This window comes from Vipera berus (assembly GCF_964194415.1).
Source record: "Vipera berus genome assembly, chromosome: 7".
NCBI classification, from domain to species: Eukaryota; Metazoa; Chordata; class Lepidosauria; order Squamata; family Viperidae; genus Vipera; species Vipera berus.
In genome coordinates this window covers 12,505,325-12,517,628 of record NC_138209.1, presented here as the reverse complement: position 1 = coordinate 12,517,628, position 12,304 = coordinate 12,505,325, and the positions used below count along the sequence as shown (strand labels likewise).

At 40.8% G+C, this 12,304-nt stretch overlaps 1 protein-coding gene across 2 annotated transcripts in view; it reads right to left on the bottom strand.

Moving 5' to 3' along the window:
- The window catches only part of ARHGAP24 (Rho GTPase activating protein 24), a 446,454-nt gene that overhangs the window by 40,607 nt on the left and 393,543 nt on the right, over positions 1 to 12,304 (bottom strand). For both annotated transcript variants that reach the window (XM_081332696.1, XM_081332697.1), the window contains one exon: positions 4,796 to 5,003. In XM_081332696.1, coding sequence (XP_081188822.1) covers positions 4,796 to 5,003 — 208 coding nt within the window. The remainder of the gene's footprint in view (positions 1 to 4,795; positions 5,004 to 12,304) is intronic.

Genomic DNA, 12,304 nt, shown 5'->3' with positions numbered 1-12,304 from the left:
GAAGATGGTAGAGGACAGGAAGGCCTGGAGGAACATTGTCCATAGGGTCCCGATGGGTCGGACACGACTTCGCAGCTAACAACAACAACAAAAGCTGTGTGTTCCATTTGTGGGTTTCATCCCACCATGTTTCCGTAATGGCAACAATATCATATCTGCCCTCATTAACCTGAATTTCTAGTTCACCCTGTTTGCTGTTCATACTCTGTGCATTAGTGTATAGACATTTGAGTCCTTTATGTCTGACCCTGTGTTTACTTTCTACATAACCTGTGTGGTGCCTGAGTACCCCTATTGTCTTACCACCTATTTGGTTAGTGCACTTTGTGTGGCACTCACTAATAGAAGCTTGTCCACACACACATCTATGTTACATGCATTGATAGTCCTTTAATTTTTAGTTTGGCGGGGACAGGGATGTTCTATATCAATTAACTCACTGTCCCTGCTGTGGGACAGTGAGTTAATTGACAGAGGGACAGTGAGTTAATTTAGTTTAAATATTCCACCAGAAAATCCAGGGGACTTCAAATTTGGCCCTTTTATGACTTGTGGACTTCAACTCCCAGAATTCTCAATTCTGGGAGTTGAAGTCCACAAGTCATAAAAGGACCAAGTTTGAAGAGTTAAGCCATACATTTGCGATATCATCATCAAAACACAAAAGGATTTGTGTCTTGTCCACATCTTTTGGGAGTTAATAAATACAAACAGTGTGAAAGATACAGTGGCCCACCCACCCTTTGTCCCACAAAGAGTTCCCTTGCTTGTCACCTCACCCAATGGTATGCTTAAGGATGATGAAATTTTGTACTTTCAGAGAGGAAATGCGGGCTTGGTTAATATCTCTAGCTCCTTCACAGAAAATTAAAAAACAGGAAAAAACCAAAACGCAATTAGAAATGCCTAATTGTTGTGCTGCTGAGAATAACATTTCCTGCTCTAACTTCAAGGCACTCTAAAAATTGCCGACAAAAACTAGTACGTGTTTTAGCTGTGATTTCCTTTTCATTAGTGAGAATGTTTAAGTGAAATTGGTTTCAGTATGGATGTTATCACTGTTTCTTGAATATACCCGCACTCACGCATACACTCAAAATCTGGGAAATATATGTCATAGTTGTTTTGCTGGGAAGATGAATATCAATATAATCAGGCCTGCTTGAATTCAGCCCCACCTCTTCACACTCCAGTTAGAAAACTATAACATGTTACATACTGTATTAAAGCAAAACAATAAAGAAGTCAACTATTGAGATCCATAAAAGTACAATTAAATAACAGACTGATTTGAAGCAATCTTGATTATAAGTACATTTATCCTTCCTTTCTCCCTTCATTGTACTATTTATGGAATCCAGTGCTTTTTCTTCTTGCACACTGCGTAACTGCCATGGAGAAGTTTAAAAAAGTAAAGGTGTTGAAGATAAAGAAGGGAATTAAAAAGCCTTAACATATAAACAAACTCAGTATTAAAAAATACTTTTCACTCTCATGATTGCTGCCACATCCCCATGGTCATGTGATCAAAATTCAGATGCTTGGCAACTGACACGTACTTATGACGTTTGCAGTATCCCAGGGTCTGACATTCTGACAAGCAAAGTCCATGGGGAAGTCAGATGAAACTTACAACCGTGTTACTAACAACTGCAGTGATTCACTTAACAACTGTGGCAAGAAAGATCACAAAATGGGACAAAAGTCACTTAAGTCTTGCTTAGCAACAGAAATGTTGGCTCCATTGTGGTCATAAGTCAAGGACTACCTGTACAGAAGGATATTCAGGGATATTTAGATTTTCAGCCTTGAACTTTCCTACTTAAATTTTGCAAGTCTGTGAAAAACCAAAGGAATACCATTAGTGACTGCCTCTAGCTAAGATCTGTAATTGTCCATTTTTTTTTAAAAAAAAGGTCAAGGTGAGCAACAGGAAACTGAGCAGATAACCGGGTACCCTGTATCATCCACTCCCTCTGTTGGGTTGCCCAGGTGAGTCTTAGACAAACTGGCTTGTAAGGTAAGATCCCTGATCAACTTTAAATTGTCAGTTAAGGTACATAAAGGTAAAGGTAAAGGTTCCCCCGCACATGCGTGCTAGTCGTTTCCGACTCTAGGGGCCGGTGCTTATCTCCATTTCAAAGCCGAAGAGCCAGCGCTTGTCCGAGGACGTCTCTGTGGTCATGTGACCGGCATGACTAGACGCCAAAGGCGCACAGAACGCTGTTACCTTCCCACCGTAGTGGTCCCTATTTTTCTACTTGCATTTTTACGTGCTTTCGAACTGCTAAGGTACATAAGGGAGAGGTTAAGACCCTTAGGTTGAGCTATGGCCTTTACACTCTTTTCTTATGGGAAATGAAGAAAATTAATGAAGGGATATAACTACATTGCTATTCCAAAGGGAGGGAAATACATACAAAGTCCTCCCTATGATAATTACCAATATTTGTTTATTTTTGGGGAGGGACATTTTTTATACTTGCTGCTAAGTATAAAGGGAAGTGGTGACAACAAAGCTCTGGGCACCAGAAATAAATGGCTACAGCAGATGATTTGAAGATTAGCTTGTAAGAGTTTCTTGCCCGGTAAACTGAAAGGAAGAAAGTGTGTGTGTGTGTGTGTGTGTGTGTGTGTGTTCTTTCATTTCTTTGTGTGAAATTGAGTTATGCATCGGAAAGAGATTGGTTGCCATATGCAGATAGAGAACAATTTTTGCAATTGGGACATTTCATTTTGCAAGAAATTAACTTTAATTGGTAGCAGTTAACTTAATTAGTATATATTTGTTCTTGGCCCTGCCCTTTGTTTTGGAGGAATGTAGCTTCTGGCAGGTGCATACATGTATACACGTCCGTGCAAATATGTGACATGCACCTATTTCAGGTGTGCGTGGATGATTAATTTCAGCTGAAACTGGCAACTATATTTTTGTTCCCTTTTATTTTAAGGAACTGTACGTTCAGGACCATCCTTTGTAAATATATGACGTGTATGTGTGCCTGTAATTTGCCACAGTGTGAAGAGGTTGAGCCTCCAGTCCACTTTTGGGCCAATTAAACAGCTTGTGCCTTCAGGCAGGTACAGTATAGCAAGTCAGAAAGACACTGAACAGCAAAACTCTGCAAAGTTTCTTTTGTCGACTTGTGTTTTCCTGCAAGGTCCATTTTTTAGAATAGCCACCACTAACTGACAGTTGCTGAGCCCAGCAAAAATGTGCTTAATCTATAAAATCACAGGAGCTCAGCTGGAACTTTCTTTTCAGCATTATCTCTCTTGAGAAAACTCCTAGGCGTAGAATTGTTACCGAGTAAAGGAGTGCACATCTGTATGAAAAAGGATCTCATATGGATATGTTTTTACGCAGACTGTTCACTGTGGATTAAATTAATGCACAAACAGCTTCAGGTGCAATTACCATGCCTGGAAGGCGAAACAACCAGCAGAGCGTTATGAACTTCCAAACAGTGATGGATTCTACTGACAAATGATGAATGAATGGGTTAAGATGAACATCTGGGTCACAGGTGACCTAGGGAAACTACATCTACCTGGAAGTCTTTGTGTCAAGGAGAGGAAAAATCAAAGTGGTGTCCTTGGTGCTCTCTGAACTTGGTTGTTTTCTTGCAGACATTTCCTTACCCAACTAGATAACATCTGAAATGTCTACAGGAAAACAGCCAAACTCAGAGAGCACCAAGGACCCCACAGTTCAACCGTGAGCTATAAATCTTCTCCTCTGTTATGAACTAAATTGTCTGAAATGCCGTAGAGTCCCAGTCATTGTCAGCAATATTGAACCAGATAGTGCCAAGGCCTGACCCTTAATAAATGGTTATTATTTCATATGCAGTGGCATCATCAATCAAACTACAAACTTATACTTGGCATTTTATTTTGTCTTATAAAAACTGCCTCTTTAGATTGGCAGTATGCACAGACAAGTTGCTCATTTCATCGAGATATTATGACAGTCGCCTTATAGCTGGTCGGATGTGAGTAGGAGTTTTTGGAAAGAGAGAAAGGCGAGAAGAACAGTCATAAAAAGAGAGCAATTGGCCCATGAACAGAGTGACAGGAAAAACATAAAATACTTTGCAAGACTAAAAAAAATATATGGAGAATAACGTGAAAGGTAGGATTCTTGGTAGTGAAATATTAAGTCACCCTCTGTTGCCTCCAGTTCTCAGTTCTCAGCATTTTGGAATGTTTAGTCTCAATAGACTATCAGACTGAGGGAAACAGTTCTACCAAATCAAGAATTCTCGAATAACATGGAAGCTTATAATTTTATCAAATGTATATGTCTGCCCATCTCATAAGCAGTGACTCTGAGAGGTATAATACTTCTTTAAAGAAAGCCCTAGGTTCTATCAGATATTTCTGAAACAGTTTTGAAAGTGTAATGGAGACCCAAATCTCACATTCATTATTAGTATATTGAATAATTATTAACACATCTGAATGATTTGGAAGGATTTATACCTGAGAATGAATTTGAATTAGACGTTTCAAGTCCGAATCTCCTTTTATTATAAATTGCCACAACGGTAAGTTTTTTAACACAGTTTTCTCCAACCTGGTGTCTTACAGGAGTGTGGGGATCACAACTTCCAAAATCTCCAGTCAACGCGACCATGCTGGATTGAATTTGTACTTGCCCTCATGTAACAAATGCATGTAGGGTTATAGTCAAACAGACATGGCGGACTGTAGGGTGAAGGGTTGCTTTGAGAAATACGTTCTTTGAGCTCTGAAAGAAAAGTCTATAGAAAAGATACATTTGTGGCCTTACCTGTCAAACAGTGGCTTCTCTCCACAATCAAAGGCATCCTGTAACTCTTTGACGAGGTTAGCCTGGCCCGGCAACCGGAAAAGTCCCTCCTCCTTCAGCCCCCGCAGGCGAATAAAATCTACACACTGTTCCACCAGCAACGGAGCCAAATGGTTTCCATATCGTTTCTCATAACGAACTGTGTCTTCCAGCTTCTGCCCAAATATTCCTGTGTATGACAACAATAGCTGTAAATACTGTCGACAGTCAATATGTCTTGCATTGCATCATTTTACCTGGGCCTGGGAAACCCTAACACTAAAACTACATTAACTGTAATGATGTCAGGTGCAAGGAATCAGGAACCAGAATAGAGTTCAAAAGGACTACAAGTTTATTTCACTACAAGGCGTAAGAAGAAAGGGCCAACGGAATGTACGTAACTATATACATAAATATAAGAAATCTGGTAGACCACAACATGAAGCTGATCTGCCACCAATACGGGAAAATGCATTGTAGCTCAAGCTGCCTTCCCTTAAATGTTGCCATCTGTTGGGATATCAGACACACCCACACACCCACAAAATACAAACACACACACAAAGAGGACATTCAGAGGATGTCCATACTATTAGTCTTCTGGTGGGCTGTAAAAAATGACTCTTTGCCTAGCATTTGGTCTAGGGTAGAAGTGAGCCCTTCAAAATGTAGGAATACCTAGAGTTTATGGGAGGTTGAGGCCCTGTGATTGGGCTAGATCAGGGGTAGGCAACCTTGGCTCTTTTATGACTCGTGGACTTCAACTCCCAGAATGCCTGAGCCAGCATGGCTCAGCATGGAAACCTCTCCCTTTTCCCTCAGCGTGGCTGGCTCAGGAATTCTGGGAATTGAAGTCCATGAGTCATAAAAGAGCCAAGGTTGCCTACCCCTGGGCTGGATGGTGTGGTCATGAGGTTTGGTCACTTCAATTTACTCTGCTTTTATTGAATATTATTGTGACCTAGCTAGGCTTATTCTGTAAAAGATAGATGGCCATATAAGTTTATAATTTTTTTTAAAGCTCAGTAGCACAGATTCCTTGAAGGTTTTTTTTTCCAAACTGAGAGAAAATGTCATGCCCTTTAATTATAAAGGGACATAAAAATAATTGAACAAAGAATAAATTTTAAACAGAGCACAATTCTTAATCAACATTTATCTATTTCTAAACAACAGCACCAGGACAAACACAAATGCTCCCCCATATATTCTCACCTCTCCTTCAAGGAGAAACAGCAAAAAGGAGAGAAAGAGGGAGAGAAAGTGAAAAAAATGAAAGCAAGAAAGCAAGAGAGAGAGAAGGAAGGAAGGAAAAGAAAGAAAGAAAGAAAGAAAGAAAGAAAGAAAGAAAGAAAGAAAGAAAGAAAAGAATAGAAAAAAAAGAAAAGAAAAGAAAAGGACAGAAATGCTGTCATTATTATTTAATAGAGTTGAAATCTCCTCATCCTGTTGGGTAAAAACAGTATATTTCATCATTTAGAACTTTCTGTGTGATAAGGGAGCATCAAGCCATTTTTCTATATTGTTTGGAAGAAGTTTCTCATCCTTAAAAAATGAAATGCTCTGAAAGTTGCATGCAAACAACATGGGGCAGCTAAAAGTATTTGCAAGCAAAGCTGAGCAAAACAAACATGAGCAAATTTCATGTTAAAACCTTAGCAAAGTTATCTTTGTCATGCATTAGGAAATTGTTTCTTAAGGTGCTCTTGTCCAAACAGTCTTGAGATCTGAGAAAGGAAAGTCCTCTTATAATCTTATTCCTCTGCAATCCAAGTGAATCTCCATTTGTGCCTAGTTCCGCTAGTTTCCTGTTGAAGGGTGTCCATCTTTTTCCCATCATGTTTCTATTAGCAACCAACACTGCTTGCCTTGTATTTTAGCTGCATTTTCTTTTATCTTTCTGGCAAAGGCTCAAGGACAAATCAGCTTCTGTTTTAAAAGTAAACACTTGTTTATTTGTAATGTTTCAGCCACATTAGTCATAATGACGACAGAGAAGAAGATCTATCTGGCTATATATTATCATCCTCCAGATCCTTCATCCATACTCATTCCATAAACTGTACAGGTCCATTGTTTGACGTTTCAAAACTGCAGTGATGCTTGAAATAATACGTTGGAAATCATTACAGAAGGGTTTTTTTTCCAGAAGGAAGTGGTTTTACAGGTGGTGGAAGTTGAACAGAAGCAGGCTTTGTTTAAGCATTAGCAGAAATGAACGCTGTGCTAAAGTTTGATGTGCAGTTTCTCAAAGGTTCCCTCCCTCAGCTCCTAGAAAAAAATGTATTCTCACAATTCAGCAATTCCTTTTGATTTCCCTCCTATGTTTAAATCTCTATGGCTACTTGTGCTAATTACAAAACTGCAAAGTGTCATGGGCTGAATTCTTACAACAATTTTGGGCTTGGATTGAAATGTCAGAAGTCAGAGGTCTGCAGGAATGAGGGTATAAATGAAATACGGGACATTTACACGTAACATTTGGTCAACAAGAAAGTAAATAAATGCAATAACACAATAGTCCATTCATCAGGACTTCACCAAAATCTAGACGAGATAGGTGACACAGAAATCAAGGGAAATCAAGTACATACACACACATACGCACACACGCATGCACGCATACATACATACAATTCTCTTCTTTGAAGATATATTTCAAAAGAAGATTATTTTCCATCAATTTGAATAGGCTGGTAAGAAAATGCAGGAGACTTTTTCAATATGGAACCAGCATAAATATTCTGACAGTAGAGCTGTTTCACAAGGAAGAGAATGCTTGAGCAACTGTTGGGTTTGCTATTAATGAAGATGTTTAATTAAGCACCCATTTGTCAGAGAGACTATATCTCACCTTAAGAACATGCTTAGAATAGCTGGCCATTGAAGTATCTTGAGTTTTATCAGTATATGGAGTGGATGAGAAAGGGAGTGCCAACCCCACCCATTAAAATTTAAATACTGTATAGTACAAAAAGCAATCTTCTTCTATTATTATTATTATTATTATTATTATTATTATTATTATTATTATTATTATTATTATTATTATTATTATCATCATCATCATCATTATCATCATTATCATTATCATTATTATATTTAAGATTAAAGCTGTTTTCAAATTATCTTTTCAATGAGAGAACCTCTAATTGTGATTTTGATTATTACTCTGACTTCTACCAATTTTCTCTTGTACAGTGGGAATGGAGAATATAAAAAATCAGGGCTAGTCAGAAAGTAGGTCAAGATTTCTAAAAGACCAGCATGACATTCCCAACAGCAATAGCAATCGCACTTAGACTTATATACTGCTTCACAGTGCTTTACAGCCCTCTCTAAGTGATTTACAGAGTCAGCCTATTGTCCCCCAATAATCTGGGTCCTCATTTTACCCACCTTGGAAGGCTGGAAGGATGAGTCAATCCTGAGCCGGTCAGAATCAAACAGCTGGCAGTCAGCAAAATTAGCTTGCAATACTGCATTCAAACCACTGTGGCACCACAGCTCTAACTTTTATATATACAAGATGGATTAGTGGTTAGATCTTTATTTGTCCCAAATTATAAGAAAATGCCAAGGGTCAGCATTTTTTTTTAATCTGGTGAGTCCATGTTACGACTTTGCAGAATGTTGCAGATGGCAAAGAAAAAAATGAAAAATCTCATAAGAGAAAATCTCATAAGAGTGTGGTGTTCTTAACTGAATTTTCATGTGATTTTTAGGCACACTCTTTGGACCTTTTTAAATGGAAACAACAAAAAAGGGTTATTTAGTTTGGGATATCACCCACTGGTGGGTTACAGAGCAAACGAGGTTAGGAGGGCATTAATGATGAAAACAAATTCAATGGAAAATCTCTATTGTGAACCATCTCCTGCTCGGATACATCAATGGAATGCTATGTGGGTTTGTTTTACTTTCAGCAATCTTTCCATTGGTAATAGCTAGCCTTGTACAGTGAAGTGACTGTCAACTTTCCAGTAGGCATTTCCAGAAGAAAAAAAAAACACCTGGGACATGATTTTACCAAGAGTATAATATTTTACTGAAAGTTTACATTGGCACAGAAGAAAGCGAAACCAGCTCTGGTTCTTCCGCTCAAAAACTTGCTTACTAAACGATAGACTCCCTCACCCCCACCAACCGGGTGTTCACATTGTCCAATAGTAATATTTCTTCTTGTTATGGGAACAGTCAACTTCTCCTTCGAGAGCTGGCCTTGGCTATCAGTTGCCTAGACCCCATTCCTCCCACCCTTCCATTCCATATGAGCAAAAGAGAAAATTTAGGTGAAAAGGCAAATCAGTCTTGACAGTGACACATTCTGAAGGCAGAACATGATGGAGGCATTTTGGATACAAAGTTCCTTCATTCGTCAGAGATGGTCCAGGATCAAGTCCTCCAGATCCCAGAGTAGATTTGGACAGTGGTGGGATTCAGCCAGTTCGCACCAGTTTGGCAGAACCGGTAGCTATTTTTTTGTTGCCCAGGCCCAGAATGGACTTCTGGAAGCGGCATCCACACAGAGAACCAGTTGTTCACATATTTGAATTCCACCACTGGATCTGGAGTAACTAATTTCCTCAACTTTGAGGAAACGGTGATGGGGGATCCAAGCAAAAGAAGAATACAGAAGAATATAGAATAGCCATGCTTTCCACTATGGTTTGAATGAACTGGAAAGTTCTAGAAGTGATTGATAACTTGATGCTTTGCATCTTCCAGTAAAAAGGTAAAGGTAAAGGTTCCCCCGCACATGCATGCTAGTTGTTTCCGACTCTAGGGGCCGGTGCTTATCTCCGTTTCAAAGCTGAAGAGCCAGTGCTTGTCCGAGGACGTCTCCGTGGTCATGTGGCCAGCATGACTAGACGCCAAAGGTGCACGGAACGCTGTTACCTTCCCACCATAGTGGTCCCTATTTTTCTACTTGCATTTTTACGTGCTTTCGAACTGCTAGGTTGGCAGAAGCTGGGACGAGTAACAGACTGTCAAGCCCCTCGGGCTCGACACCACAAAGGCACGCGTGAGCGTTCGTGCTGACGGTTGCCTCGTGTCCCCGGAAATTGCAGCTGCTCGCCAGCCGGTAGCAACGCAGGGCGCTTTACAGCTGCGCCCGGACGTCAGGGGGCTGCCAGGGGGGCGTAGTTGTGGCGCGGGGTGCTGAGGCGGTGGAGGGGAGCATGTCTGGGACCTTAGGGTGCAGGGGAGGGGGGTGCTGGGCTTACATTATTCTCCACGCAGTGGACCTCGGCGCCAGAGGGAGAAGCTGGGCGTGGGTCGATGGAATAGGGGGGTGGGGCTTTTACGCAGCCCAGGCGGATGCTGGTCTGCGCGGGGAAGGGGTGGGGCTCATGGGTGGGGCTGTTGCCCAATTACAGGCACGGGATAATAGGCGCGTTGGGGGTGAGTACTCCCAACGCTGACTTTGTATTTGCATGGATTTCTTCACAGTAAACATTTTCTTGCAGTCAACTGTGCCACGTCGTCGTTCTTCTGGCTTGCGTTCTCCGGCGTGGACGTTTGTTTGACACAGGCGCTCACTCAGGATTCGACCCGCCAAACTGCCGACCATCTGATCGACAAGCTCAGCGTCCTAACCCACTGAGCCACCGCGTCCCTTCCAGTATCTCAAAGCATTATTCTCTGTCCTTTATGTGCTCCCTTCCTAAAAAATGTTGAGCTAAGGATTTGGCCTTGCTGATCTACCACATTTTCCTAACCCTATTAGAATACTGAATGATTGTTCCTAAGTACTCGTTGCTTTGGTCTACTTTAAATACGATTTAAATAAAATATTTCTGTCTTATAATTGTTTCCTGCTGTTCCTTTGCTACTTTCCCTTTCCTTTACCAAATCTGGCATTCTTCAAATACGATATATTACATTTCCCATAATCCCCAAATATTTGAATAGAGATTTTGACACTTGTGTTCCAACACATGTGGATGGTATTAGGCTGGAGAAGTGCCCGGCCTAAATTATATATTACTTTCTGGAATGATAGGTATTGCAGGTTGTTAATACATCTGACAGCCACAAATAAATTTTGAATACCTGAATAACTTTGACACACTTAAATTAATTTCAGCACACCTGAGATAAGAAAACAGGGAAGCACTGGGAAATTCTACAGGTTTTTTATATATATATATAGATTGGCCAATTATTCATGGTGAGATTGTCATAACATTAAAGAAGGCAGAATTTATGCAACTCATAGAGTTTAATATTTATGAATGAACACATATTGATTAATATTTATGAGTGAACATGTTCTAGATATGTAGAAAACACCTCCTTAGCGTTTTTCTATTTACTCTGGCTACTGCTTTGGCACTCCTTTTAAAACATGGACCAAACTCGGCTACACTATTCCATTTAATGTGATTTTGAAAAGTGATGACACCAATGAGATCAAACTGTCATAGTTCAGACCATTAAGGTTCGCCCTAATCCTGCCAAACATCCCTGAGAGATTTAGACTACAGTTTCAAGCAGCTTCCTACCAAGAACAAAAGCATCGCTATCTCATCCTCTATTTCAGGGGTGTCAAACTCAATTTCATTGAGGGCCGCATCAGCATTGCGGTTGCCCACAAGGGGCCGGGTGGGTATGGCCAGGGTGGGCGTGGCCTACTGGGTGGGCGTGGCTAGAGTGCATATAGCCTACTGGGTGGGCATGGCCAACTCTACATCATTCGCATCAAGGGTGCCTATGGGGGCCTGGGCAGGAGTGGGACAGATCTGAGGGTCTCTGGGCCAGGGCCAAGGCAGTGGGGGCCGTTCCCTCACTGTTTCCAGGATGGCTTCGCGGGCCACATGAAACCACTTCGCGGGCCGGATCCGGCCCCCGGGCCTTGTGTTTCACATGTCTGTTCTATTTGCTAATTTGCATTGTGGTGTTTTCATTGCCACTGTGTATAGTGTTATAAATTACAGACTACTTCTAGAGTGCACTGGTGATGCTTTTTGATGGAGTGTGGAAATGATAACGAAACTCAGCCTCTCTTCTTAGTGAAGAATCACTAAACTCTCTTTGCAAGGACAATGAGGTTACGACTGGCAGTAAAATTCCTTGTAACTAGCTGTGACAGTTGCGGGCTCAGGAGACGGCTGGATTCTTCGCTTACTCAAGCAAGATGAAAGATTGTGACCTACAAAGCACACCATTGTCTGCCCCCCACCCCACCCCGGGCAAGACAGCAAACTGCCACACTAATGATTTCAAATGACTCTCCTCAAAAATATTGAGTGTTTCATACTTATAAACCTCCTAAGAAATTCACTGGTGGTCCACACTGCTCCATCTGGCTGGGTCTGTGTGTGGGAGATGAGAAGGAAGTGTGTCTTTATAAGTCTGGATATACAGGTAGTCCTCGACTTACGACCATGATTAAGCCCAAAATTTCTGTGGCTAAGTGAGACATTTGTTAAATGAATTTTGCCCCATTTTACAACTTTTCTTGCCATAGTTGTTAAGTGAATC